We start from the raw sequence: 27721 nt of genomic DNA, 5'->3' as shown, positions 1-27721 counted from the left end.
TTATATAAATGAATTTTATTTTTGAGCAAATACAGTTCTTTAAAATAAATGGTCAATGAAAAATCAACACGCTTGTTATAAAAAGTATAAATACAACCCTTAAAACTTTAAGGACACTTAATACATTTCCAAATATGACATAAATAAAATAGCACTCATCTGTGAATATATTGTCTAAACCAGTAAGACAAAAACAGTGAATGCCTCTTCCATTCAAAGTCATCGGGTTTTCAGCTGACAAGTGATAAGGTCAGTCTGGGATATTTACAGTTTGTCATGTCAGCACCAGAACAACAATACTGATTTTGTGCATGGCCTGAGTCGTGTGGTGAAGCAGGGAGACAGTTGTGCACAGATAGATTTATCACTATTGTTTTGAAGAGAATTCTCTTCATTCATGGTGGTTTCTCTTACCGGTGTCAGGTTGAATCTAGCCAGTAAGGTCTGTATGGACCTCTTTATGTGTTTACTTTGACAGAAATAAACAAGAGCCACAACATAGTTGGACCATCGCTAATGTGCTGGCTCATGTCAGTGTTTTCTCTCTTGTCCTGACATATAAAAACTCAGATTTGGCTACTTACAGCTGAATATTTTCAAAACCTCATTTCCCCTGCAAATGCCAGGGTGACCCTTCTGAAGGTTAGTGTGTCATAGGGTTTCCTGTCCCAGTTTATACGACAAGAATACACAACAATAAAATCACTTAAAGACCATTTACTTTGGATATAAAAGGTTAAAGGAGTAAACATGATCATTAAAAGCCTGAGACATTAAACCATGAACATTTAAAATATGCCATGTGCTTCATAAAACTTATAAAAACTACAAAAATAGTATTACAGCCATTCAAAAAAGAGAATGAAAATATGTGGCACTCTTTCATTCCAGCCCTTGCTTTAATTCTTTCATGGAACAAATGGACTCCACTTCAGTATTTACAGTATTTATAGCTTGTAGACCCTCTCCTCTCAGCAGCAGAGAGGTCTTTTCCTGAATTCAGACAGCATGTCTCGCACAGAGACTGTGTGCAGTTTACTTGAGATTCTTCAACAATGCCCTCACAGAGAGGCGACTTGAGCTGCCACATATTGTAGCTTTAAACGGGTATTTACTGTGTATCATTGAGACACACAGATAATGTCCTGCATTTGTATTCAGCCCTCTATAAGGCTACCCTGCACAGATCTATACCAGACCAGCTTCTCTGCACATTCGGTAAAACTGTCCTCTCTGTGCAATGAGGTTGGCAGGGGAGTCCATTTCTGAGATGTGGCCTCTGTCCATTACAATCACTCTGTGGAAAATAAATAAGCAAGCTATTAGAAACTATTGTCTTTTTGTGGTGCATAAAGGCAGAACAAAAGTATTGTACAAACCTGGTGTAGTCCATAATAGTGTTGAGGCGATGCGCGATGGTCAGCACAGTGCAGTCCTCAAACTGAGTGCGGATGGTCGACTGGATGAGCGTGTCGGTCTCCAGGTCCACAGCTGCAGTCGCTTCGTCCAAAACCAAGATTTTGGTCTTCCTCAGTAAGGCCCGAGCCAGGCACACGAGCTGCCGCTGCCCCAGACTGAAGCCAGACAGTCAGAGGTAAGTGCAAATACACATAGCATGGGGCCATATGTAACGTGTGTGTTGTGTGAGCTTGGCTTATCATGATATTGTGACACTGTAAAGATCAAAATAAGGTTATAAAGTGCTCATTTATGGGTGATTTAACAATCCTTCCGTCTGTACATCTCAACGTATATATTAAAGACTTAATATTGTCTGAGCTTTCATAATGCACTAAAAACAGACAATGCTCTAGCTGAAACTCCCAGCGGTCTCTGGTGCCCTCTAGGGGTTACAGTTTGGAAACCACTGGCTAGTACAACATGATATTGCTGCAGTCATCTGTACCTGAGGTTTTCTCCTCCCTCTGAGCATTCGTAGTTGAGTTTGTCCGGCAGATTGGAGACAAAATTCTTCAGGTGAGCCAGCTCTAGAGCACTCCACATTTCCTCATCAGAGTAGGTATCAAAGGGGTCAAGGTTCATGCGCAGAGATCCAGAAAAAAGCACAGGGTCCTGAGGGAAAGACAAAAGATGTTAATGAACTGCTGAATAAAATGCACAAAGTGTTATTTAACTCCTGCTTAAAGTTATATAAACTGTTTATGTGAGAAAAGCCAGAGCACTGCTTGTTTGTTAATATTACAGAGGCTCTACCTGAGGAATGATGGTAATGCGTGAGCGGAGGTCATGCAGTCCAATGTCAGCAATGTTGACTCCATCCACAAAGATCTTTCCTTTTGCAGCTTCTAAAATCCGAAATATTCCCAGGGCAAGTGAGGACTTCCCTGCTCCAGTCCTGCCCACAATCCCAACCTAAGAAAGATTTATTTACGGTTAAGACACTAGTGTGACAATGTAATGTGGAAATTCCATCAACACTGTATGAACACATTCGTTCTTACCTTTTCTCTTTCTTGGACATTTAGAGTGATTCCTTTCAGAGCCAACTCCAAGCCTTTCCGGTACTGCAGCCCATAATCCTGGAATTCAATCGTGCCTTTTTGGGGCCAAGCCAGTGGCAAAGAGCTGCCCTCAATAGTCCAACTTGCCTGAGTGGGGCAAAACAAAACAGGACTTGTGTTTAATTTGGCTTCACTTGCCACTACAGTAATAAAATGGGACATTAAAGTTGTTTTCTGTTTAAACTGCATGTGTAAAGCCTGACCTCCTTGGCAGTATCAGCGTACTCATTGACTCTCTCCACTGAAACTATGTTGTTTTCCACATCCGTCCAAGACCTCACGATCCAACTCAAGATACCCGTCACCTAAAATAGCCACCAAAAGATTTTTTTTATAAATAACTCAAGCTGAAATAGCATTTGCATTGCACAATCTCTAGCTGTGTAATGCACTTGTATACTTCATTAGTATTCACCTGGAGGGAGTGTGAGACTGCCAACCCAACAATGCCTGGACTTAAGGTACTTTTTCCCATTACAGAGAGTATAGAAGCAGCTAAGACCACACCATTTCCAACAAACTCCAGATTGACTGCCAGCCACCTGTGGATTCAGCACAAAGTTAAGCAACTCCGTAGCTTTACATAATTACCTTCCAAATAAGCATCTTTCAGCATTAATATATTAACTCACCGGGTGGCTACAAATCTTGGAAAGTAGGAGGTCTGATTGAAGTCCACTCTCTCGTTGGCCTGCAGAATAAAGCGTGGCTGTTCCCCAAATGCGCGGATCACACTGGCACCTTGCACTGTCTCATTGAAGTGAGTGTAGATGGGAGATCGGCTCACGGCCTCCAGCCGCCGCAGCTGACAGGATGTGGCAACGTAGAAGCTCTGTGGGCAAAACGGAAAAGTAAAACATGTTTTAATGAATGGAGAAAATAGGAGCACTTAAGACTTTCCCATAAATCAAGTTTGTATAACCAGCATGTCAGCAAGTGGAGGAACAAAATACAGAGTGAAGCCACAAATCGACACGTTTATAGAAGCAAGGTAGCTCCATTTTGTCAAGTGAAATTCAAGACATTTCAATGCCACGTGAAATGGAACTATTTAAAGATGCACAAGTAACTTTTCTGGTGGATGCTTTGCACCTGCTCGTCTCCATGGAAAGGTTATTCCATTCCATTTGCCTGGAATGTTCCACAATGATAGAGGAATTATCAGCGCACCAATGTCACCTCAGGCCTTGTTATCTTGGCCTACTTCATCAAAGGTATAATACTTGCAACAATACCACAATGTGTTGAACATGTACGCTGGCTATGCTTTGGTTTTGGGGAGTATCATATCTCTTCAAGTCAAAATTTGGCTTTCATTTAATTTTCAGCTTTAACTTTATTTTTTATTTCAGTCCTGTACACATTTTCTGTAATATATTTCTGTGCCAGGGAAGCTTTCTGAGCAGCATTAGATGTTATAAATGTGATTAAATAAATAAACAGTGGATACCTGGACACATGCGTAGAGGAAAGACAGTGGCAGAATGATGACTGCAGCAAAGGGTGTGGCCATCAGCACAATGATGCAGACCTCCATGAGTTTGAACACATAGCTCAGCATCATCTTCAGACCCTCTGGGACCATGCAGTCGATGGCATCAATCTCTTTGGCGAAACGGTTGAGGAGGTTTCCACTGGGCGTGCTCTCGAAGAAGGACATGGGGGAGCGCAGCACGTTTATGAGGAGGTCCGTGTGCAGATGACGAGAGGCAATGATACCACAGATGGAGATAGCCACAGTTGTACCAAAAATGGCAATTCCTATTTAGAAGATCAACATATTAGCCAATAAAGTCTAAGTTAAGGATGCAATTTTGGTATCTGGTCTGATTTAAAATTACACATTACCCAACAGTTATTACAGTTGTTACATTTATTACATAACTCATCCGAGTTACCAAGGTAAAACCAAATTATACTCAACAATTTGTGGTATTTTTACGAGAACAGGTAAACTATATTTCCAGCTTTATGGGCAAATTAATTAAATCGTGTATTTTTGTAGTAGCCAACCTTGTGCAAAGCCAAGTGCTCCAAAAACAGTCAGCTTCAGGTCTGTGTCGATCTGAGTGCCATTCACAACAGGGTCGTCCGCCCACATACTGAGCCAATAGTTATAGGCCAAGGAGGCTCCTTGTTGGAAGGCATACAAGAATACTATAGGGATGATGAGAGCCAGTCCAATGGTCTTGAAGTACTTCTTATACATTTCCAATTTCACCTGTAAAAAAGGGATGGCAATGTTCAGAGCAAGAATAGTATAAATTTAGTATATATTCATCCATGGTGCAGCTAATGAAAATATTTGAATGTATTAAATTATTTATTCTGATAATTGCATTGTAGTATTCTTTGTATGGGCGTAATAATAATGTTCACATTGTTTTACATTTTTTGTACATTTTCACTGGTATTTTTGTCCTGTCTCTTTTGCATAGATTTTCAAGTCCTTGAAATAACAAGGTTTTCTGTGCATTCTCAATCAAATGGTTTGTTTAAACTCCAGACACTTTCACTTGTTTATCATCCTCATTGGTGGTCAACAGCATGTGTATGAAAAAAAAAAGTGGTTAACAACCTTTAATCTGCGTCTTACCCGTCCGGTGAAGGCCTTGTCGGCCTCTGTTAGTTTTCCAAGATCTTCTGGTATCTGCTCCTGATCAATTTCCGACACAGGCTCCATATTCTGCAGGTTTGTATTAGTGGTGTCTCCCCTAGAAACAATAGAAAGTCAGTTCTGTAAAGTTTGCACACTAGATAAAGATAATCTATATAATTATAATGCTGATTCTTTACCCAATGAGCTGCTCTTGTGACAGGTCTCTCGAAAACGGCATAAAATCAATCATGCTGAGTCGTGCATTAGATCTCCTGGAACCAGCTATAGAAACAATAAAAATATTGTTGTTTAGAAGAGAGTTGAGTCCTGTCCTGTAATTAAATTATGTTTTGCTTAAGTATAGTATTACCTCTTTGCATGACACTTTCTTTCCTCTCTGTGTTGGTGGCAAAGGTGCGAATGAATTCGGCGAAGGCCCCGTTGCGGCTGAGGAGCTCCTGGTACGACCCGCTCTCCGTGATCTCTCCGTCGACCAGGACCAGAATGAGGTCGGCCTGCGGCAGGAAGCTCATCCCATGGGTCACTAGAACACGGGTCTATTCAGCAAGCCACACAAATAAAAATGGGAGGTAAGCACAATGTGATCCTGCAACTTTTTGTCCAGTTGACATATTTAACTTTGTCTTTTATATGTGATCCTAAGCTGGAATTTTCAAAACACAAATTTCACCAGTCATGGTTTACATATCATAAAAAGTCTACTGTGTAGGTTCAGTAATTGTTTTAAGTGTAAATACACCATATTTTTGACATTTACCTTGTCTCGGAGAACTCCTTTGGGCCCAATGACCTTATCAAAAATGTGTTGTCCCACGTGTGCGTCAACAGCAGACAGAGGGTCATCTAGGAGGTAGACATCAGCCTTTCTATAAACGGCTCTGGCCAGGCTAACACGCTGCTTTTGACCGCCCGAAAGATTCAGTCCCTGTAAAAAAAAATGTTAATACTGTTACTCAGTGTAAGGATATACTGGATATGTATGGTGTACAGTTTATTTTAACATTACCATTAAACTGGCAGCTGTTGTTGGCAGAATATTGTGTGAATGCAGTCTAAGAACATTAATATAAGCTACATTCATTCTGACTAAACCAGGATTTAACTCAAAACTAAGCCCGGACTAGACCACGACTAAACAAGGACTAGAACAGGACCAAGCCAAATCCACATCAGGACTAAAACTGGCTCAAATTAGAACCAAATGACAGCAAGAAAGAACACACCCTTAAATTACTTTGAAATGTAGTAGTTCCCCACCAGGAACTAAAAACATTGTGACCACTAGCCCTGTCACTGTGATTTTGAAAATTTTCTTAATTCTAGAGATACATTTTTAAAGTATAGTTAAAGTTAAGAGTTTGCAATACTCTGGTACCTTCTCTCCGATCTCAGTGGCGTCTCCGGCGGGCAGTATGTCGAGGTCGGGCAGCAGGGCACAAGCTTCCAGCACTCGGTTGTACCATGTTTTCAGTTTCTCTCGTCCAAATGTGATGTTGTCCTGGACTGTGGCATTCTGGATCCAAGCCTGCTGTGGTACATAGGCCACTGAGCCCTTTGACAGAAACAAGACAGAAGGATGTCAATGTTTTTGTTAAAGATAAACTAAAAGATTTAAATAGACCTCCACCTGGACACTGTGGTCATACCTTTACAGTGACACTACCATTTCTCTTCTCTGTTTCACCGAGCATGGCTGACAACAAAGATGACTTTCCACTGCCCACATTTCCCACTACGGCAACAAGAGAGCCACGCGGGACACGAACGTTTATCCTTTCAACAAAGAAACCAATTTTTTCATAAGTTTGTGTATATTACATCATATCCAAATATATCTGTTGTATTTTTAATGTTTTGGTTATACCTTTTCAGACATGGTTGACCCTCTGCAGACCAACTAAAGGTACCATTTTCTATGACGACTTGCTCTGCATCTGAAAAAAGCACAAAAATAACAATGCAAAGTGCTGTAGGGCGTTCTTTTCAACATCAACGATAAACAAATTTCCCCTTGAAGTTCGACATCCAAGCACACCCAAGGCAAAATTACAAGTGAATTTGCCTAATCATACAAATTACAGAGGTGTTGTCTCTCACAAGCTGGCTTAGAAAGTGTTGACAGATTACAGACAGAAGAAAGGAGTTTTTTCTTTGGTTTCTCTATGAATCATATGTCTGAATTCATGCAGTGATTTATGTTCAACCACTAAATGGGAATATCCTATAATTATGCCGTCTACGAGTCGGCCAGGGACCCAGGAAGTGACAGCGTGCATGAGCCATACAAGACTGTGGTAGTCCGCAGATATAAACAACACAATCTTGTATTGATCATGGCAGCCTATGATTTTTATAAAATATGCTTTTATGGAAATTGTTGAAATTATAAAGCTTGGAATAGTAGTTTATTCATTCAGTGTAATAGCATGTACATAGACAAGGGTGGGGCTCCTACCAGAAGTCAATGAAGCCTTTGAGACATTGTCCGGTTTGAGCTCTTCTGAACACAGGTACTTTCCCAGGCGGCGCAAGGAGACCATGGCCTACACCAACACACTTGTGGTTAATACACTGACCTACATGCTTCATATAGGCACACTCAAATGTAATAACAGGCTATACATTTGGAAAAGGCTGTCAACACGCATTAAAGGGGAAGCGACACATACTTGCATGGATGTGCTTATGGCAAAGGGCAGCTGGCTCAGTGGTGTCTTCAGGATGTTGATGAGAGCCATGGACACAAACACTTTCTGTGCATCCAGGACATTTCTGGCATCAATTGTCACATAGACACCAAACATGGCAAAGGCAATCTGGATCAAGAGCACACGTGATTTAAGTTTAAAGTGCAGCTAAACTTATAACATGGGGAAAGATGGTACTAACTTAATGTAGTAATTACCAGGAAAGATGAGGAGTTAAAAGAGGCGATGGAAATTGAATAAAGGATCTGCGACTTCTTCAAAGCTTTGAGCTCCTTTTCTCTATAGCCCAAAACTTGTTCAAGGAAAGCCTTCTCCCAAGCATAAAACTTCAAGATTTTTATTCCATTTAAAATCTCATTCATCAGTCTGATGCGGCCATCCATAAACTTCATTTGGACCTCCTGTTGATCAAACACAGCCTCTGTTATGTTTTGTTATTTGTTAAGTTTAAATGACCATAAAATGAAACTGGGGCACAGAACAAAGCGGATACATGCATTTGTGACTATAAGGGTGTCTGTACAGTTTTCCAAGTTTAATCCTGTTTAATTCAGAAGGAATTTATTGCTTGGTACATTTTAGTGATTTTTTATGACAAGGAAACAACAAAGGTCCAGGAATGTGGTCACTGCATTCAAGGCTTACTTCGATTAAATTGGCATCTAATTTTACTGAACCCTCTGTTGTTTTTCCAAAGAAATGAAAAATTATGCTTTCTTACTGCCCACCCTTTCCTGTCATTGTTTTTCAATGCATTATATGAGGCAGACATCAAAAGGAAAGAGGAGGGAATGTAGCGCCCAGGCCAAACACCCACACGCCTCTTTGGCCACTATCTAAACCAGCTGTGGCATCCCAGGCCGAGCAGGCCAGATGTAGGGCTCCAAGTGTGAAACATTCCTGACGGTTACCTGCAGCTTACTCCTCTTCTTTGCAATGAAGCCATTTAGTGGAAAGATAAGGATGACAGTGGCTATTCCTGCCAAGGCTGATGGTCCCAGATGCTGTAACAAAAATATTATAATTCTTAAGTGTAAGAGTGTATTCAACATTATAAAAACACTTTCATTGAATTTACCTGCCAGAGGAAGAAGAGACAAAGAGCAATTTCAATAGGAGCCAGCCAAACTGCATTGAAATAGACCACAAAGTCCATGAGTTTCTGAGTGTCGGCTGAAACCAGATTGACGATTTCGCCCACAGTGCACGTCCTCCTGGCAGAGCTATTTATCACCAGAGACTGGATTGATGACAGAAGAGACAAAGACGTTTTGGCCTCCAGTGTGTTTGTACAATATAATTTTAAACCTCATAAAATTTTGCAGACGATAATTCATCATAGGTAAAAGCTGTTAATCATACACTATGCACTGTTTTCTCTGTCTGGGAGTGAAAATAAATTGTTTGTTTGTGCTGAAGATACAGATTTTTGTCTACCTTTCTGTATACCAGGCCCATAACGGCGGTCTTGACTCTCATTCCCACAGTGAAGCATGTGTACATGTATTGGTGGTTGAACAGAGACTGGAGACAGGAGAGCAGGAACATCAGAGTGGCGTAGAAGTAGCCTTTCCACAGGGGAGCGTCCTCGTCTTTCATAAAACTCAGAAGGAGACTGTGGAGCAGAAAATCATATGTACGGTTCATAGATCTATAATTTTAAAAATGTATGTATTTGATATGTACGATGCAATTGAGCACAGAGAATAAGTAGTTCACAGTCAGGGCATTTATTCGTATAACCCTGTTGTGAAAGCTCAAAGTTGTTTTATTATTTCATGCAATGCCCACAGTGGTGAGCAACATTTCTATATTCATAGACGGTACTTGAAGTGTTTTGCCCACGGACAGGGCAGTATGCACTTATATTTTTTGTAAAATATCAATATTCTGTCTCTGTAAAGTATAAAGAAAGTATGACATCTTTTATTCAACCATTAGTCTGGTCATCCCTTACCACTGTTGAGGTTCTACAAGACTTCAAGTTTTTCTCTTGAATCTGGTAGTATCTGATTCCTTTAGTTTTACTGGCTTAGGCTGCTGCTACTTGCACAACAGCGTTCAGCCTGTGGCCAAACTGCCCTCACACTAGGCTAGCGGTGGCCTTATTGTGGTGTGACTGCATTTCTGCCATTTAGAGGCTCCCTTTTCCCCTCTGCCTGTCTGTCCTTTGCTGCGCTCTTTATTGGACCAGAGAAGCTGTGGTCACGACTAAATTTTTTCTTGCTCACAACTCCATGTCCGTAATTAACACTTCCACTAATGCTGTCTTGTGCATTGACAACAACATTCCAGTCTGTCTAGAGGCGAATGTGGCTTCGACCTGCTTTCACTGCTGCTAGCGGCTGTTGTTGTGCTATAAAGACTTAGCAGACTGTGAGCGTGTGTGCCCGCCTGCCAGCCCTGCACCATGTCCATTTGTCACAATCTACTAAATTTGAGTTGTCCCACATTATCGCACCGCAAAAACCTAATAGCTCTAAATCTCCAAATTGAACTTGACAGGGAACACAATAAAACATATTTTTACTTTGCCCTAGATTGCAGTCAGGTAATTCTAGTCTAAGCTGTGGTCTGGGAACATTATCTAATACACGGAATTGGGTCTGCTTTGGTTTGCGGCCTCTGCAAAAGTTATATTTTGAAGTCCAAAAATGAAATATAGGGCACAATATACAGTACAAAGAGCGCCCTATATTTCAATGGCAGTAGGTCACCGGAAGGTGGTTCTATTCCCACTCCCTCTAGTACAAACTGCTTTTGTCCCCTTGGGCAAGACACTACATCACCACATTATATTGGTCTACATATTTTATTCAGATGGTGGGAAAGAAAAAGGATCAGTTAAAACTAAGTTTGCAATGACAATGAATATACATACAGTATATATGGATAGAAAAAGACTAGTTCCACCTCTGGGAGTCTTACCTCAGCACCTGTGGAATGGCGAACATGAAGGCGTCGTGGAAGATGATACACAGGGTCCCCGTGAGAAAATATGAACCAAACTTTCTTGCGAGGGTCCTGAGCAGAAAGAAGCCTGAACTCTGCTCCTTCTGCAGCTTCCGTAGCAACTGAGCTTGGTCGGGCAAACGGCTACCCAGCGCCACACCAGACGCCAAGGCCTTCTCCTGTCTGCCATGAGACAAGAATCATACTGTTACAGGCAGAAATACTGTGTATGAGGTGTGTTAATATGGGGGTTACATGGCTTTCAAATCCCAAATGTAAAACAGATTGTAATAAAAGAGTTATTCTCTATGGCATTACTGAGAGATCAACAATTGACCCAGACCCGTAAAGAAAATTATTCCTCCAACCCACAAAGTTATAACTGTTGATCTTCAAAGTAGAGAACCAAATAACAAGCTTTCAAAATGACATGGTCTTAGCTTTGGCATTACTAGACTATAACTCATAATATCAGGTCTATTTTAACACACAACACGATATTTAAATGTCCAGTTAAGTTAAAAAGAGAAACCCTAGCTTTGGGGTGTGCCGGTGGTTTCCTTATATCTTTGATTATCACACAATATGGACTGAATCGATTTATACAGTTTTATAAAATTGTTATGCCAAACCAAAATGGCCCATATGTGCTAACTATAAATACTTGCTGTATAAGGTTTTACAACAACAACAACAACAGTAATATTCGGGGGTATCCAGGCGTCTTACCTCTGCAGTTTGGCGCACTCGGCGGTCCACTCCTGCTGCAGCTCTGAGATGATCTTCTGTGACGTATCCTCTTCTCTGAGAGTCCACAAGTCTTCAGCCGCCAGAGGAGTTCTGTATCCTTTCACCACGAGCCTGAAGAGGGAGCAAACGCCTCAATTACCACATAAAAACACTACATTACTGTAAACATGTACAAACTGTTGCTGTAGTAATGTGTTGTGATAGCGCCGTGACTCATCAGAAATAAGCAGTTTAAGGCTTACCCTGTGAACCACCAGAAGAGGATCTTTGACAGGAAGGAGGCATCCTTCACGGGACAAGGATTCTGCAACAGATTAGAGACCACACTTTAGGGATACTTAAATCTCGCTTTCGGGAAATACACCGCTACACCACCCCAATGAAAAGGGCACATGAGGACAGAGGATTACGTAAAGCAAATCTTTGTAAACAACCAATTAAAGACTAAAGGTGGTTCACAGAAGCACTTATAGTCTGGGAAAGGTTGGAGAGCAACTGTAATTTGGCTGTGCAATTAAAAACTAATGATGTACATAGTGCAAAGATGACTGATGATTATGAAATAAGATTAAAATCATGTTCATGTTTTAAGTGATACAGAGTTTTGGTTTTCAATAACTGCAAACCATAGCAATAATCCTCTGAATATCAAATCTTATTTTTATTTTTGAGGTAGGCCATGTCATAAAGGCCATGAACTCCTACATAAGTGAATAAATAGAGTTCAGTGTTAGTGTGACGTTTTGAGGTCTAGTGCAGACAGAGCGGAAATCTGTCATCACAAATGGTGGATTCATGCATGCTTTACGGCTGCTCTCCGCCCTGCCGCCCCCTCATCGCAGTGGCACTAGTGTTTACTCTCATTACTTCAACTCTTCATCTTTTGCTTCCGCTTTGCCTGTGAGTAACTGTGACCAGAGCGTGGGGCACAAAAACAGGAGGAGGAGGGAGACTGGGACACACCAAGGAACAGCCGATGGGTGTGTCTGGGCCAGACTGTGGCTTCTGCCCCCTCAACCTCCTCACCACGCGACCCGCAGTGTGGTGATCGGGACTTTTCCGGCTATTTCCATCATTTATCACCAGGGAAATACAATATTATATCATAAATAAACAATGGTAATTTGCTCATATCTGTCATAATGTAAGGTTTTGAACAGGTACAACTATAACTACAAGGCCTTTTGAGTTTTTTGTGGCTTCATCTTGGTTTAACCCCAGCTGTTGTATGTGTACTTATGTCTTGGTTAGAATTCCATTTGAGTCTGGTTTGATTGTATTGTTAGTTGCATGTTTATTTTTACTGTATGGGCACAGATTAGAGCCTTATCAATATAGTTTTGCTTAATTTAGTTACTAGATTGTTTTACTTTTGGATTAGGCTTATTTTTCTTGTTGTAACATATTTTAGAATCACTGACACTTTTAAAGCAGAGAATCATTATTGAAAAGAAAATAATTTGCAGCACCTGTCAGATACCCAAAATTATGTCTTGCATAATAGTTATAATTATGTGATGAGCCAATCCAGTCCTAGACAGTGAGTATCACTGATGGTATGTACAGAGCCCTACACAAACACACTGACATCCTTCACACAGGAAGCCCAAGTGTCTGAGTGAAAATAGTGAAGACGAGGGCGGAGGTGAATCACATCATATCCTCCAAAAGGGAAAGTGTCTTAACAACAAAAGTCGAAAACCACAAGGATCCCAGACATTTTCTTTCCTGGGTATTGGATCGGACTTAGACATGAAGTGGGCCTACCTTTTCCAAAATGTTTTTTCCCTCCGGAGGCTGGTCAGCGAAACAGCACAAGAACAACTCAGCCAGTTGGATTGTGAAATAGGAGAAGAAAGCAAGGTATCTCACAATATCTGAGGCAATCCCCTGTGAAAGAAGCAAAAAAACACTATAAGGATGGCTGAGCAGCGATTTCATATCTAAGGGCCAAAATGGTTAGCTTTCCCGCTGTGCACACTATCAAAAACAACAACACTACTTTGACAAATCACACGACATCCTGTGGTAAAAACCCATTTATCTTGACTGCGGCTTGTGTGCCATTTCACAGCCGCCTCAGTGCCAAACTCATTTTACTGTTTCCCCATGTTTACATTCTCTATAGCAGCAGAGGATATGGTTTATATGCCAAGATCACACACAAATAAAACACATCTGGCATCTTAAAACTAAATCGGGTTAAAGTCTTTAACTTTATTTTGATGAAACTAAAGGTTGCCTCATAGTCACGCTATGACTCGTCAGAGTTGCGTAGTACAAGTTGACAAGTATTTATTTATTTTTTTATTTTTTTTACATCTAATCATGTAGTATAATATAATTGTACCCTGTAGATATAGGACTCTAATGCATTTTTGGCTACTCCACCCAGATCTGTAGGAGGTATCTGTAAATTCTATAAGGTCCTTGAAGTGGCTCTGCTTACTTTCATTCAAGGGAGCAGCTGCATATTAGCCCCTATTGTGAAATGTAGAACTGCCATGTTATTCTTGACATACAGAAAACTGTGTGATTTGGCCCACATATTGTTTACCGCAGGGTCAACACCGCCACCACAGCCGGCTTGTTATGCAGTAATATGGGTGTGCATGAAAAGTCGCCAGCCATAGTAAACACTAAAAAATGGCTTTTCAGTGAATGTGTCTCGCGGTGCCCAGAAAGTCCAATATGAGGGGCCAAATGGATCCGGCCACATATTGAAAAACAGGGTCAGGATGGCAGGACGTTGGTGGGAAAAATGTAGGTCAAGGGACTAAGAAAGGGTTTACAAACATGAACTCAGTCAACCGAGCGTTTCACGCAGCAAAGAAAATGCACTCTAAAAAGTACTGAGGTGAGCTATCCATTGTCACTTTGTTTGTCTCTAGGACTTTATTGCAGCATGTCATTGTTTCTTCTATTTATTTTTATTTCCCAAAGTGAAACAGATATCAAGCATATTAAATAGTAAGCATACAATGTATGAACATATATTTAATCTGCAATATTTCAAATATAGATACACTAATTTTAACTTTTGTGTATTTCATTCATAATTCACTTTATTCTTAAGAGGTTTTTAGAAACACTAAATACAAGTGAAATCATTTTTAGTTTTTTGGATTAAGAGAATCCTTTTACTCTGCATCTGTAACCAGCTTAACATCACAAAATGCCTTGGTATAACTCAGTAAACTTTGTCACATGACCTCATACTTTTCAGGGATGAAAACTTTATGGCTGGACACGTGTGTGTCGTCTTGGCACGTGTGCTGTGGTGTGGAGTGAAAACATGTGTCTGGACTGAGAGTGGCCGTGCATCATGTGTGGATGCAGCGATTTACATCTGGCTGCATTTATGACGGTGCAGACTCGTAAACACAGCGCAGCAGCTCCTCTGGTCTGACCCTCGGCTGCCATGTCTCACCAGCACTTATCCCAGGCCCATCATTATTCTTCCCCAAGCAGTGTGGGAACGTCACCGTCAAGGCGATAAGACCGAAATATGGATAAGTGTGTGTGTTTCAGTGTTTTTTTATAGAAATGCAAATGCAACTGCACCAGGGCTGTGATCTTAAATAGACTCTTAGCCCGTGCAACAATGATTGTAGTGTCTGGCAAAGACACAGGAAGAAAAGGGAAAAGTTAAACACACACAAGCTTGACCAGAATTGGCAGTGTCATCCTCCAACACTTGGTTAACTTTAGGTTACCTTGGTCAAAATTGGGGGATGAAATAGAACTGTTTTTTGCCACAGAGTATATCTGAAGGGCTGCTCTCCTGTGTCTAGACTTTGGGTTGACAATTGTGTGGGAGACGTGATTAGATTAGATGTCTCTGCACGGTGTTTGGAGATGAAAGTTCACCAAGTTCATACCTGACAAATACCTCCCTCAAGCGAACAACAATGTGTCACTTTCTCAATACTTTGAGCTGCTTTATGCGGTCAGTATATATCTAGTATTTGTTTCATATAATTGTAGTGATTTTATTAAAGAGAATTCCTGGGACATTTATCAAGCCCACTAAGTCTGTATGCTACCTGTGTTCCTATATATCCTATATAATTACAGTATGTATTTATTTGATACCATACCTCATCCAAAGCCAATTGGATCTTAGCTCTGAGAGGCACAAGGGAACAGACGACTGCCAAGACCCAGAAGAGGAAGAGAAACACGGAGGAGCGACAGCCCCGAATCCGCTCCAGCTGGATGATGCACAAGGCCAAAATCTGCACAGAAACAGGAATAAAACATAAAATTATTAAAGGGCAATGAGAATACATCTGATATAATGGTAAACAGAAGTCAAATATTGAAAACACAGACAAAAATAGATTCAGGATGACTCAGACATTCGTGTAAAGTACATCTTCAACAAGTGTTTACTGTGGTCCACAATAATTTATAATCATATTTAACCTCATCAAATGTTAGTTGGTTTTGAAAAACTTCATGGGACTTCCCTGGCCACAGACATTGAAGTGATTTGGCTTCAGTCTTAAGTCTATAAAAGTATGACACTGTATGGTTGGCCACATGCACTCCACACTCTGAGGTTGGCTACATCTTTATACTGCAACCGTATGTGATGGAAAAATCTATATTGTTGTTTTTTGTCAGACAGAGCTGATTCAGTTTTTGGGTATTTAAATATGTCCTTAAAAAACTTGTATAGGATTTCAAATACTTGGCCAAAGTAAACGTCATACATGCTAGCTCATCGCGAAGAGGGGCATAACTGGATTTAAGTTTCATATTAAAAGCCACATTGGTTACTCTGGGCTACAGTAGTGTCTTCTTATAAACTGGTGGTCAGATAATTACATATGCTTTTTCTTTGCAAGGTATTTGGTATTACAAGGAGATTTGTAATGTTTTCTGTGTGATTCCAGGGATGAGATAGGTCAATAAAAACACCATGGTTTTCATATATATACACCACAGACATAGGCTTGCTTTGTTGGTGTAGTGACATTTTCTATGTGTGATTCTTTCTTTGTCAAAGAAGAGAGGCGCTATAGCCAGCTCGACAGTCCACTCAGAGATGAATGTAGATGGACAGACTCTCACATTCATGCTTATGGGGAATTTGGAGTGTCCCGTCCACCTGAGTCTCAGGGAGCAAAAAGCAAAACTGAAGCGATGAGCGCACAGTCCAAGCACAACCAGCCAAGAAATATATGCAACTGGCAGTTGTAGCGTAGATATAGTTTGTTTTAGTTTTAAGATTTTATAACTAACCATGGATTACCATAATAATTTTAATCAATCAAATAATAATCATTTTACAAGGCTTGAATTAAAGTTTCTCAAGTATTTGACTCAATAACATAATGACATAATGTTAAAGGATATGTAAAATGGCTAAATAATTAATTATAGGATTAATTAATACTATTAAATGTGTGCAATTAATGCTGATTAATACAAGCAGTAATTCTAGGGGAATAGTGATTATTGTGTATAGTAGTAGTAGTAGTAGTAGTAGTAGTAGTAGTAGTAGTAGTAGTAGTAGTAGTAGTAGTAGTAGTAGTAGTAGTAGTATTACTAATAACAACATAGCTTCTGTATTACTAAGCTGTTGGCAATAACTGCAACTCTAGTGGTCAGTATGTTTATTGTTCATCAAACTACTTACTTACTACTGACAATCAGCAGTTCCATAACCATGTTTTTGTCAAAGTAAACTACCTGATGGATTAGACAGTTGCTGTTCGTCTAGACTGCAGGGACATGGTGTACATACAAAGCCTGAGGGTACAGTGTCCTATATTCAGGCCCTAATTTAGGTAAAATGTACAGCTAACCTTGGGTCAGCATATGAGGTCAGGTGGTGCTATTTCCAGCTTCATTCAGACTGGCCTTATTGCAGTAAAACCATCAGCCATCTGTTTGTGTGAGTTAGTGGGTGGAACAGGGCCCATCACTGCGCCCCAAATCAAAACCCACCTTATAATTATATGGGATGTGTGCAGTGCTGAGGAAGTAAAGGGGGTTTTACGTCATGGTATGCCTGATTATAGTCAATGTCATGCATGTGCATCAATAGTATTTCGTTTGTGGCTTGAATGACTTGGGCGAAGCTGTTCCCATACGTTCAACAAAACAAGCTGGTCAGGAACAAGGGCACAGTGTTCCCAGACTGTGCCCAGGAAACTGGCGGAGGTGGGTGGCTGCGATCAGCGTCTACAAAATTATATGCTTTAATAGACAAATAATACAAGTGAGCAGATTTGAATGCAAGTCATGCGTCCAAACCAACTGCCTCCATAAAAATATATAGGCATCCCAAAATATATGCTCTTGAAAAATGTTGGCCAATACAAGCAACGTTCAGTGTATTTTTACCTAAACACATGCTTATTTACTTATGAGTCTAAGAAGACCACAGGTGAGCCACCCGTCTGGCTTGGAGAGAAAAAATAAAGAAACTTTGTGAGAAAACTTTATAGACATCAGCACAGTGGTTCAGCTTTAAACATGATTTTGACACATAAGGTCCTTCATGTCCAATAATCCTGTATTTCTTTAAATGGGATGTGCAATTAAACATGCACCTATGCCTATCACTAATACAATTTGAAGCATGATATACTGCTACAAAGAAATATAATGATAAACGATGATACTGAAACTACTTTATACCACTCTCACAAAGCAGGATATTCCCAGTAAACCACACACTGTATCATTTAAAGGCCTGAGCTGCAACAAAAAATAGCAAAATGAACTACTAATTAGCCATAGAAATTATTTATTCAACTATATACAGCTCTTATCTTATTACTGCAACGAAAATCTACAAATGATAAATACTGAGCCCAAAAATATATTGTTCCAGCTTTTATATATTGAACGATATTGTAATTATCGTGACAGGCTTAGGTGTACCACCCATGTTGTCAGCACCCCCTGGTTTTAGTCTACTATCATTTGAAACCTGCCTAAATGAGTGGGATCAATAATTCATTTGATTGCATACTGGCCCTTATGTTGTGTATTCCACCCATGTGCCACCCAAATGCAGGAACATTTGGCCTCAATTATGATGTTGATGGACAAACAATTTTCAGTTGTAGATTTTACAAAAGGAGATCAGGGTGTAACTGTTTTAACTGTATAAGATGTTGTGTCTACACGTGGATTTGTAAAACCATGCCAATTGGCAGCTGAGATTTCAAGTCCAAATCGTTGGGTCAACTGCATTGTGTATAATTGCCTTTGTAGATGCACAGGCTGCTGGAAAAACTATAATTTAAATTAAATCATATAATTCGTCAAGACAAGTCTAACCACTAAAGAGCCACTTGCTTTACATATTGGACACGAATCAGGAGTGAATGAGCCAGGCTAAATGGACACGCGCTCACTGTCCGGTTCACATTCTCTAACAAGTCTGTAGTGGTCAGCCCGGCTGTAATCTGCAGCTCTGTGACAAAAGCAAGATATATTTATGAATGGACGGAGCTATTTTAGGGGAATGTTGAATGTTGTTTTAAATGGATCTGTAGAGCATTGGCATTTTCACCAGTTATCTTACATGATATAACAGTGGCATTTTTGGAGTTTGATGTGCTGTGGAGTGCTGTATGTAGGCAGATTCCACATGTTACAGTAAGTGATGTCAGTATATATGTAGCTCTCGCCTGATGAGCCGTGGTCAAACACAGACTGCGTTTACAGTGAACTGTAATGTTTGCGCTGCCTGCACTGCCATAAATCTGCCCCTGTTGGGCATCTTAGCACCTCCGTGTTTAGCCAGCATACTGTGTCACATTATTCTGTATTCTTTCCTTTGTTTGCACATTCAGTTGTAAGCCAGCTGGACAGGCTGAAATATTGCCAATATTATTTACTGTCCAAATGGAACTTGCAGCGATTATACAATTATAACTGGCATTGCAAAAGTATATTGCCTATGGATGTTATGTATGGATACTACAGTATGCAGGCCTGTACTTACAACTGTCATGCTGCGAATGATGGGGCTGAGCAGAAAGACCATGTGCTGCTGGATCTCCTGGCTCCTCTCCAACAGGATGTAGAAGAACTCCACAAAACCAAAGGAAGCCAGCAAAAACCCCAAAACCTGGACAGAAGGCATCTCAATGACAGGCTGCCAAATATTTCTACAAAATGATATAACATTTTAAAAGGTACATGGGCCTCAAAATGCACAGGCAATTCCTCACCATCTTGGCTGTGCAGAGGCCCGACATCCTAATGCGTCCGCTGTCATGGCAGTAGAGGTGAAGGCAGTAGAAAGGTGCCAGGAGCCAGAGGTAGAAACAGGGCACCCACACCAGCACTGTGTTTTGAAAGCACTGCGTCAGGTCTGGGTTTGCTGTGTACCAGGTCCGGTTCCAGTCCTGAATAAAACAGTTAGTGAAAATCATTATACAGTTGTTAACATGTTGGATTGCATTCAGAATTGGCTAATCTGATTCTAGTATCTGTAGATGGCTTTAAACCTGCCTATACCCCCTAATTACGCTTTCCGCATTTGGTGACAATCAATAAGGGGCGACAGGTTAAAAGCCTAAAACCATAGAAACGAAAGTTGAACTGTGATGTAATATTCAGCCCTTGAAAGACTGTGGGCAAGTCCCCAGTCCCAGAGCCAGACTTGGTGCTAAGTTCGTTTGATCCACCACTGCAACGAAACCACAGTCAGTCAGTGGAGGAGCTGTGTGCCGGTGCCAGGGACTGCTGGAAAGAGTCATCTTTACTAAAAAGCTGAGTCGGTAAAGGGTTTTTCTGACCACAGCTTTGGGTGGTTTCTTCATTTCATTTTAGCCAGAATGTAAAAGTTTGTGGTTGAGGATTACACTAATAATGGAGGTCATAAACAACAGGCAGACAAGGTGTGTTTAGTAAAAGATTATGTAACAGTGGGTACAGTGGTGGACAAAAAACTGTATTGGCCCAAGTTATTTGTTGTTCCATAGTTCCCTTGTTTGTCGTCCCTCTGGGCTAATGAGGAGCTGGTGTCTGCCTTTGGAGTCACCACAGGAAGCGGTTTAACGCTACATGCACCACAGGGCCAGCAAGTACACTGATACTGAGGGAGAGTGGCCACAAAGGCAGCTGCAAGAGTCTAAAGCAGCCATAGATTTATTTGTTGATACACATGTCTCATCACTTACAGGCAATGGCAACATGTCACAGCTTGTATAGTACTTAATAATCATCAAAACAACTGCTTTAACACAGCTTCTCAATCATTGATCTGACTGGAATATCCCTGATTCAAAATAAAGTAAAGAAAGTTACAGAGTATTAGCACCAATGTGACAAAGACATTTATCAGAGTGAGTGGGCAGACTCTTTCACAGACCCCTCTGACTCCTGGCAGAAGCAGAACCAGGGTGCTTTTATGTAAAAACTTGGACATGATAAATGCTTTATAAGCACTTTCCTCTGATGCTGTTTGAGAGATCCTATTAGTTGCTTAAGTGTTGCAAGAAGCTCTTTTCCCTGACTAAGATGAGAAACCTAACAATGGAGACCTTTACTGGACAATACTGTACTCACTTATGTCCTCTTAACCCCCTCTAAATACAGGCCAAGAGTTGTATAGGATAGGCTATAAATCATAAAAATGTGCATGTACAATTTAGCACACTTGTGTCTATTTTTGAAAACAGCTGTATAGTTCTATAGGAGGTTGTGACCCAGTTATTTGAATGGCACTAATTTCACAACTTATCAGTCATCACTTGTGGCAGGTCTACCTATATTATTGCTGTTTTAAAATGACATGATAGCACAGTGTCAGGCATAAAACAACAGCAGCTTCCAACTCAGTCATGTAGCACACTTTTATGTGTTTCTGGTACAACTGCTTTGAATGGCTTGAGGTTACGCCGGTGCACATCAACATTGAAGCAACTCTTTAACTGTAAACAGTGAGTCAGTGAGCATTGGCAGCATTTATAATATGTGAAAGGTTAATCACGAAAATGAGTAAACTGAAAGTAGTTGTAGCCAACGTGAGAGCAAAACATCTGCACAAACAACCTAGTGATGAATGCGCCGTAGCTAAAAGCATGTAAAATGCACCTTAAAGTTAACAAGCATGTTTTACTTTGTCAAAGAATCCTGGTATGCTGTTTGCACTTGAAGCGTTGCAGAACAAGCAGTAATGAAAACCACAGCTGAAAAGGCAAATATATGACTCAATATTGCATATTTGCAGCCAGTTCAGATTGAAAATGTGTAGATGTGCTAAATCTAGAACATATTTTTTAGCAAACAACTACTAACCTACTGATGATTTTGGAGCATGTCATTGAGGCCAATCAGAGAGCAGACAAGGGTATGAGCAAATGCAATGCTGACTGACATCCAAGGACAGTTTAGGTTACATTTCTAATGCACTAACGTAGGTAAAGAGCAAAACTGAGTGCAAACTGAGAAGGTCAGTGTATACTATGGTCCCTACTTGCTTCCTTTCTGCCAATCAATATAACACAGCTGGTACCACTGTCTATAATGGTGCTAAATGAACTTTAAAACAAAAAATAAGATTTCTATCAAAGCTTAAGATGCTAAAGAGGCTAGTGCTAGTTAATAGTAAAAATCAAAGAAATCTATTGTACTGTTGCTAGTTTTGCCAAAAGGTCAACTGCTGGTCAAATTACGTAGATGTCGGCATATAATTTTCTGCAGTGATATAAACAACTTCACAACACTCAGATTGTTTGTTAAACTCATGACTTACCCACAAAGGGTCCAGGCCACTGAGTCTGCAAAAGGCATCCATCCACTCTGTGCTCCTTCCTCACTGATGCTCACCGGTTGGTCACACTTTTGTCTATAGCGTGGCTCAGTAAGTAACTACAGAGTGTGTGGACTTTTCCTCTAGTCAGTGGTAGTTAGCTCCTGTCTGTATGATGGGTGGCTGCAGCAGGGTCACTCTGTTTATTAATTTAAATTGGCTTGCCTTTACTAAAACATCTTCTTTCAGTCAATGGAAGTCTGTCTCTAGTGTCTGAACTGCTGCTGGCCTAAGATCCTGTGTCTTACTGAGTGTCTCTCTGTCTGCTGGCCCTTTATGTCGTTGTTGGGTGGGTGGAAATATTTCTCCCTCTCTCCCTCTCTCCCTCTCTCTCTCTTCCTCTCTCTGTCACTTTTACACACCCCACTTTTCTCTTGGATTTTGATCAACAGCTCCACAGCTTCACTCCCCTCAATAAGATGACACACACACTCCCAGACAGACTCCTCCCACTTTCACTCACTGCCCCTCATCTCCTTTAGGGCTCTCTCTCTCCCCTCCTCTTTCTCCCCACAGCCCAAACCCAGCCGTCTGACCACACAGTATCTGTTTGTGTACAGACATACCTTTTAAATTCAGACTAGCGACACTGGGATAATTGCCATCCCTTTATAGTCACTCACTAAACTTGCAACCAAGATATCAGCAGCCTTGGTCAATGTTGTGTGACAAAGCTAAATGGGGTTTTGGGAGCAGACACAGAGCTGCAGTTATCCAGAGTTTAACCTGTCACATGTACTGTCTGGCATTGCTTAACAGGGAGAACTTATGATCTGATATGGAAATTGCTGACTATTAGTCATTTAGTGGGACGAACATTTGCTGTGTAGGTGGAAAGTAAATTTTTAAAAATAACCAAGTGAGACTATGGATTATGCATTGGTCTTAATCATTAGTGATAATTTAAAAACAGTTTGTCTGGAAATTAACCCACAAACCACCACCAGGCAGAACAAGCAGTGACAAAGCCAGAAGGTCCTGAGTTTGATTCTCGCCCGTGTTTCAATCTAAAATATGCACCATGGGCTGGTCTTTCTACTAAGCTGTCTCGACCAAGACCTTACTGAAGATTTCCAGGTGCAGCATTGTGGGCATGGCTCCACTGACAGTTTGTCACAGTGGATTTGAAGGTCAAAGTGAGATTTATGTTGTTAAAGTAGTTTCCAGGAAAATTGTAAAAAAACAAACTCCTGTATTGTCACCTTGGCTGGTAGATTTTCATACATGAAACGTGGATTTATTCTGTTTTGGTTGCACACTAGGGAAAATTCAACAACAGCTGCTCAGGAAAGTCTGACAAGTCTGGATGGGACTAACAACATCACTAGGATCCCAGCAAAAAGGCAGACCACCACAGTCCTGAGTCTGGCCAAGAGCAAATGAGATTATTATTCTTTTTAAACGTGACTCATCTCTCTCTCTTTTTGGAAGGCAGGTGGCTTTTTCAGCCTTCTCTGCTAAAGACGCCACACTGTACCAATTATGTAAGATGAATCAAACATTTTTAAGGTAGATGACCAGCTGACAAAAATCAAGTTCTGGGAATTTTAAATCTGAATAAAAGTACAAGAATTATGCGTGACCTTTGTAGAGTTCGATCCATACTGGCCTCTTACTTGACCAACATACTATAGTAGGTGCTTAAAAAAACATGGGTCACTGGACATAATGTAACTGTCAGACGAACCTAAACAAATGAACACCTCTGGTCTGACCAACTATTGTGTTATGTCTCTTCCCACAGGGAGAACTGAGTGCTGCTTTCACCAAGAAATGGACCATAACACCTCAAGAGCTGCACCACAGTGTGCGTGGGTGCAATGTTTACAGTGCACCTTTTGTCCCAAATAATACTGTCAAAAAAAGCTTGGCCCAGTTTCTGTTGTAGCTCATTTAAGAGACGAGCTCCAATCTCTGTGGCTTTCACTTGTTTGTGTTTTCTAATCAACAGTAGACCCATGTCAACATCTGGAGCTCAGGTCTGGTTCAGGCAGACTGTTTTAGGGCCTCTGAGAACATTATGTCAAGTGGGCCCCTGTGGTATAGCCGGATCATAGTTACATGTGTTGTATAGGTCACAATGGAAATACGAGTAACTGGGTTCATAAAGTACAAAATGAACATATGGCTTTGTTTTCTGATCAGGAGAAATAGGGTGGTTTAGTGCCTCTCCTGCTGCTTCCAGAATAAATTTAACTGCCGAGGTTTCTCAGCTGACAGGATCTTAATTTTGTGTTGCAATAACTAAGGAAAAAAAGAAGCAAAAAAACAACATGGACTAGTGCAACTAAAAGCTGTGCAAACCGCTGGTACTGGCCATAGACTATGGTACAAGCCCGGGGCGGTGAACATACAAAAACATATACACATCTGGCGTGTAAATAAGAACTAAATCTGAGATCTGCCAGGCCATGGTCAGACAGCAGACTGTTTACCCAAACGCTCTGGGGAGAGGCAGCACCCAGCACCCAGCAGAGTGCACCCAATGTGGGTGTGTGGTGTGCAGTACTGGTGGTGATATGCAGAGGGGTGTAGTGGCTGTGGGGGTGGAGGTGCCCAGCCAGCCCGTGGTTCAGCAGTGGTTAACCAGTCCAGGTCACCTACACTTCCTCTGGCCTCTCACTGCTTGGAGGAAAAACAGTCTAGTCAAAATAATAGTGTCATTTTGGCCTCTTACGTTGATGCTGGCAAGACAAATTTAGCAACAGCAAATTAAAAGGAGGGGCTTAAAAACATAAAAAAAAATCATCTGCTTCATGCATGAGGCTTTAAGACACAGTCTTAAATAAGTGGAGTAGCTCCAGGACGGCTGTAAATTCAGATGTGTCAGCCTACACAAGCAATTATAGCTGGGCTTAGCTCTGACGCTTTTCCCCGTTTTACCCACAGATCTATCTTATCCTCAGGCCCACAAAGAGAACTCAGTCTAGTCTAATGTTCAAATGTGTGAACTGATCCAATTTAGCACACTTTAGGCACACTCACAAGTCTCGAAGAGTGATACAGGTTAGGGCTGGGCAATATGGCCTAAAAATAAAATCTTGATTTTTTTTTTTTTACACACATTGGACGATTATGATTTTAATCGAAGTCAGAGCGGAGACTGTTCTTTCAAACAGGGCAAGTTCTTTACATTTTCATTTCATTCCTATCATTGCCCCATAGCCCTGCATTGCAAGTAAGAAAATCAGGTGTAAACGTGTTTCATAATAGTCCTCGATTTCAAGATTTTGCATAAAATAATCAAATTAATTTGATTAACTGGCCATCCAAAATACAGGTCTAAATTTACACATCACTGTGAAGAACTTCTCATTCGCAACTCAACATCATTTATATTTAGCAGAGGTCATTGCCAAAATGATGTGCAAAATATGTAAAAAAATATATATATATATATATATTGTTAAGAAGTAGGATCAAGTTTAAAATAACCTTTTGAGATTCTTGTAGAAAACAAAGAAAGACTGACACAGACTATTCAAAGCTCAGACCTCTTTTTACAAAGAGTGTAATAGCCACTTTAGACATACATTCATATTGGAATCAGGCATTGGCTCCAATGCTGGATCATGTGCATGTTCCAGGATATATAATCTCAGTTTAGTACTCATTTCCTGTCGACAAAATAATATTGGCACAGCTGTTGCAGTAGATTAAAAAAACATGACCCAACTCTATGTTTTGGCAGTGATCAAGGTGAACAGTAGCGTGTTCTTATAGCACAACTACACCATCACGTGCTATAGATGTAGAAGGGCTTATTTACCATGAGTGGGACTTGCCGATGGAATTTTGTTGAAATGTGGAATGACAAATTGCATAACTTTTTTAACACAAATTGCTGGTCTTTTCTGTGACACAGCTCTCACCCCAGTGCATGAAAACCTCAGACTCTGTAAAGATGCTCTTTCTGTTTCAGACAGTTCGTTTCTGGCAGTTATTTTCTCATCTCTACTGAAGCTCGAGGTGTCTGGGTGACCCTGGGCTGTGATTACTCTGAAGAAAGCCACTAAAGCCCATCACACAGGGCAGATGTGGTGCACGGCTGGATATGGCTTTAACAAACCCACCTCTCAACATGTACTCATTTGCTGTATGCATTTCCTATCTGTTTACTTTAGTATTATGTCACCATTATTGTACTCCTATTCTTAATTTTCTGCCACAAAATATGGAAAGATTTTTTATGAATTTGTATTATTTTATTATATTTACACATAATACACATTGGTTCCTTGGTTAGTAGTCGCAGTAATACTAGGCAACTCTGCCTAGTCTGCAGTAGCGCAAAATAATACTTTTTCTCATTGTATCCTATTCTTACGACAATGGGTCTTAGTTCTGAGATAATAGTGTATCATTACACTATCATCTCCATCAGAGCTTCTATAAGTCAAAAAAGTATACAAATCCTTCTTAAATCCGTCTTTAAAAAATTATAAACCAGCCATTGTTTTTAGGCGTTTGTTTATTACACAAACCAGGCTGTCTAATGTCTAATGGTATTTCAACTGCCTACAAAGCTCTGTGACCCCTCAGGCCTCAGCATAAGACACAGATACAGTGACTAAACTATTTAGATTAGAGGCAGATTTTACTATGACACAACAGACATCAAATAACTGAAATACTTAATAATAATGATGACTAGGATTGGACTAGGATTTGAATAGGTAGGTGAATAGGTAAGTGTTTATAATTGAGAATGTATTTTATGGACATAGTATTGTAAGACTATCTATCAAGGGCATGTGTTGGAACATGCCAAATAAATACCATTATTTTGATTAATAGCCTACCTCTAACCTTTGTCAATTACACATAATCGTTTATGTAGGAGTGTATACACATTTTTGCATCACTTACATTCAGAGTTTGAAACCAGTCTTCTTTTTTATTCACCCATAACAGGCAGGTCCTGTATCCATCCATCCATCTATTTTCTTCTGCTTATCCGGGGCTGGGTTGCTGGGACAGCAGTCTAAGCAGGGACTCCCAGACTTTCCTCATGTCCTCCAGCTCCTCTGGTGGGACCCCAAGGTGTTCCCAGGCCAGCTGAGAGACATAGTCCCTCCAACATGTCCTGAGTCTTTCCTGGGGTCTCCTTCCAGTGGGACATGCCCGGAACACCTCCTCAGGGAGGCGTCCAGGAGGAGGAGGCATCCTGAACAGATGCCCGAGCCATCTCAGCTGGCTCCTCTCGACGTGGAGAGGTAGCCGCTCTACTCCAAGCTCCTCCTGTGAGACCAAGCTCCTCACCCTATCTCTAAGGGAGTGCCCAGCCACTCTGCAGAAGAAACCCATTTTGGCCGCTTGTATCCGCCATCTTATCCTTTCGGTCATTACCCAAAGCTCATGACCATAGGTGAGGGTAGGA

General features: G+C 40.7%; 1 protein-coding gene across 1 annotated transcript; it reads right to left on the bottom strand.

The window, feature by feature from the left end:
* On the bottom strand, window positions 1-22649 carry abcc6a (ATP-binding cassette, sub-family C (CFTR/MRP), member 6a). The gene is made up of 31 exons (XM_033975502.2): window positions 22285-22649; window positions 19754-19930; window positions 19525-19650; window positions 15653-15790; window positions 13320-13442; window positions 11795-11856; window positions 11532-11663; window positions 10779-10985; window positions 9288-9465; window positions 8929-9090; window positions 8762-8854; window positions 8048-8251; window positions 7812-7958; window positions 7598-7685; window positions 7007-7076; window positions 6789-6915; window positions 6518-6694; window positions 5900-6067; window positions 5492-5678; window positions 5319-5403; window positions 5119-5236; window positions 4536-4743; window positions 3973-4283; window positions 3155-3354; window positions 2938-3064; window positions 2726-2827; window positions 2463-2609; window positions 2215-2373; window positions 1907-2073; window positions 1380-1574; window positions 1-1297 (listed from the first exon to the last, which is right to left on the bottom strand). Exons 1-31 carry the CDS (start codon window positions 22324-22326, stop codon window positions 1189-1191), a joined length of 4536 nt encoding a protein of 1511 aa, XP_033831393.1. The 5' UTR covers window positions 22327-22649; the 3' UTR covers window positions 1-1188.
* Window positions 22650-27721: the final 5072 nt, after the last annotated feature.

This window comes from Periophthalmus magnuspinnatus, chromosome 1, assembly GCF_009829125.3.
Source record: "Periophthalmus magnuspinnatus isolate fPerMag1 chromosome 1, fPerMag1.2.pri, whole genome shotgun sequence".
In the NCBI taxonomy this organism is placed as follows: Eukaryota; Metazoa; Chordata; class Actinopteri; order Gobiiformes; family Gobiidae; genus Periophthalmus; species Periophthalmus magnuspinnatus.
This window is presented reverse-complemented; position numbering and strand designations above follow the sequence as displayed.

Bases quoted from the DNA above. Each gene is read 5' to 3' on its own strand.
- abcc6a (XM_033975502.2), bottom strand. From the start codon at position 22,326: ATGGATGCCTTTTGCAGACTCAGTGGCCTGGACCCTTTGTGG. The intron at 7,686-7,811 runs GTATGTGTCGCT...GTGTTGGTGTAG, and splicing joins CCATAAGCACATCCATGCAA to GCCATGGTCTCCTTGCGCCG. The intron at 6,695-6,788 runs GTATGACCACAG...TTTCTGTCAAAG, and splicing joins ATGGTAGTGTCACTGTAAAG to GGCTCAGTGGCCTATGTACC.